At 22.6% G+C, this 2,275-nt stretch overlaps 1 protein-coding gene across 1 annotated transcript in view; it reads right to left on the reverse strand.

Moving 5' to 3' along the window:
- Positions 1–17: 17 nt before the first annotated feature.
- LOC102677333 (RNA cytidine acetyltransferase) overlaps positions 18–2,275 on the reverse strand; it is a 5,131-nt gene continuing 2,873 nt past the window's right edge. The window contains exons 10-17 of the mRNA XM_031509550.1: positions 2,067–2,206; positions 1,777–1,953; positions 1,556–1,703; positions 1,319–1,463; positions 1,039–1,244; positions 786–958; positions 457–705; positions 18–324 (exon numbers count right to left, since the gene is read on the reverse strand). Coding sequence (XP_031365410.1) covers positions 97–324; positions 457–705; positions 786–958; positions 1,039–1,244; positions 1,319–1,463; positions 1,556–1,703; positions 1,777–1,953; positions 2,067–2,206 — 1,466 coding nt within the window. The 3' untranslated portion in view covers positions 18–96. The remainder of the gene's footprint in view (positions 325–456; positions 706–785; positions 959–1,038; positions 1,245–1,318; positions 1,464–1,555; positions 1,704–1,776; positions 1,954–2,066; positions 2,207–2,275) is intronic.

The raw sequence follows: 2,275 nt of genomic DNA on the forward strand, positions 1-2,275 counted from the left end.
AAACAGTGATAATTGAATTGGTGAAGATAAATAAATACTTTATTATATAATTGTTTATTTTATTTTTAAATTATTAATTTTTATACATTATTTTTATTAAATCTTGGAAAAATGTTTTTTCTTTTTTTTAAATTTTTTATTTTCTTCTAAAGTATTATTATGTTCTAATTCTCTTTTTTCTCCACTTTTTATAGATATAAGATTTTTACTTTTCTTTTCAGATAGAGCAACATTCCAATCAGCTTCTGTTCCTTTGATTGCATATTGTTCTAAATTTTCTTTTTTTAATTTTTCCAATTCAGCTTTTTGTTTTGTTTTTAATTCCTGAAAAATATTTAAAAAATATTATTTATATCAAATAATAAATAATTCTATTTATTATCATCTATATAGAATAATACAATATTATAAATTTGATAAATTATAATATATTTTACAACAAAATAATGGACAAACCTTAGCTGCATTTTCTAATTCATCATATAAACTTTCTCCATTGATGGGATTAAGTTGTACTGTTTCATTATTTTTTTCTATTTTCATTATTGTAGTTTCAATAAAATTCTCCGTTATTTTATTAAGATACTGTATAAATTTGCGTATAATACGATTAAATAAACCAAGTAATTGGGTTGTTGGTAAATCTAATTCTTTTGCTAATGTATCAACTGTTTTGTGTTGTAAACCTAATCCCAATAAAATTGCCTAAAATGAAAATAAAAGTATTTATATAAATACAAAATATTATATTTAGATTTTTAAATTAAAATAAATATGAAAATTACCGATTGTACTGCTGATAAATGGATATCATTCATCATATTTAAAAAATATAAACGTGCCAATGACGGCAATAAATCCATTATTAAATGGTAATCTGCCATATTATTACTATACATAGATAAACGTTTTAAATCATATGATGTAAAATAGATATCCAATATATTTTTCGTCAATGCTAAAAAAAATGATTGCATAATAAACATAAAAATATGAACATTAAAATATATATTCATATATTATTGAAAATATATTAACTTGTAGCTTCTGATGTAATCGATTTATTAAACAATATACTTAAAGCTAATGAAGGTGAATATGTGTTAAATGAAAAAGACAATAGACTTATAAATCGTTTACGAAAATCATTCCAATATGCTTGCAACCATTTAATATCTTGATCAGAATTGATCTTATACAACATGATACATGAATTTTCACCTGTAATATCATTTGTTGTTTGTCTGGAAAAATAAATATTTACTTTTATTTAATGTATAATACGATAACAATAATAATAATAAATAATTATTTTAACCTTAAATATACTGGTATAAAATTAGCTCGTTTATAAAATTTTAAAAGTGGTTCGGTAACACCAAAAGATACACCAATATAATCTAAATTTTCTGGGCGTCTTTCGCTAAGTTTTAAAAGAAGAGGTGGTAATAAAACTCGAGGTTCTAAAAAATAATCAATTTGAAATTAAAAAATTAATAAATTAAAATTATATGATATCTGATATAAGTATTTATAATACAATAAATTTAATTACCAATTTTTTCTTCTAACAAATTTACTTCTTCATTTTTAACTTTTGATATTTCTGTTATACATGTTTGTAATGATGTTTCGTTAATATTAACTATTTTCATTTCATAATATTTTTTCAATAATTCTAATGCTCGACTACCATATCCCATCTATAATATAAATATTTAATTAAATAAAAATTATTTTTATTTTATTAATTTATATAATAATATTTAAACTTACACTTTGATATTCAGGATGTGTTGCAATGCGAACAATACGTGCTCCAGCTAATGCTGGAAAATCTTGGTCTTGGTACTGTTGTGCAATAGTCCATGGTATAAGATCACCAGCTGCTCGACGTCCTCGAACTAATCCATCATTTATGGTATTTTTATTTATTTCACCTTCTAAACAAATCTACACATAATAATTTAATTTAGTAGTTTTAATTTAGTACTACAAAAAATATTGAAGATATTTAAATTCACATGTATACATTTATGATATGGTTACATATCATGTATATTTACTTGAATAACTACTAATATCTCGGGTAATATTTTTTTATTTAAATCTATTGGACCTAAAAGGCAGAACAGATGATGTGCTGGTGCATCCGACATCATTTGTAAATCATTTGGACTATTCTGAAACATTACCGAAAAAATTTATCTTTATTTTATAATGGACAGAGAGAGAGAGAGAGAGAGAGAGAGAGAGAGAGAGAGAGAGAGAGAGA

Source organism: Apis dorsata, unplaced genomic scaffold (genome assembly GCF_000469605.1).
Source record: "Apis dorsata unplaced genomic scaffold, Apis dorsata 1.3 scaffold_162, whole genome shotgun sequence".
In the NCBI taxonomy this organism is placed as follows: domain Eukaryota; kingdom Metazoa; phylum Arthropoda; class Insecta; order Hymenoptera; family Apidae; genus Apis; species Apis dorsata.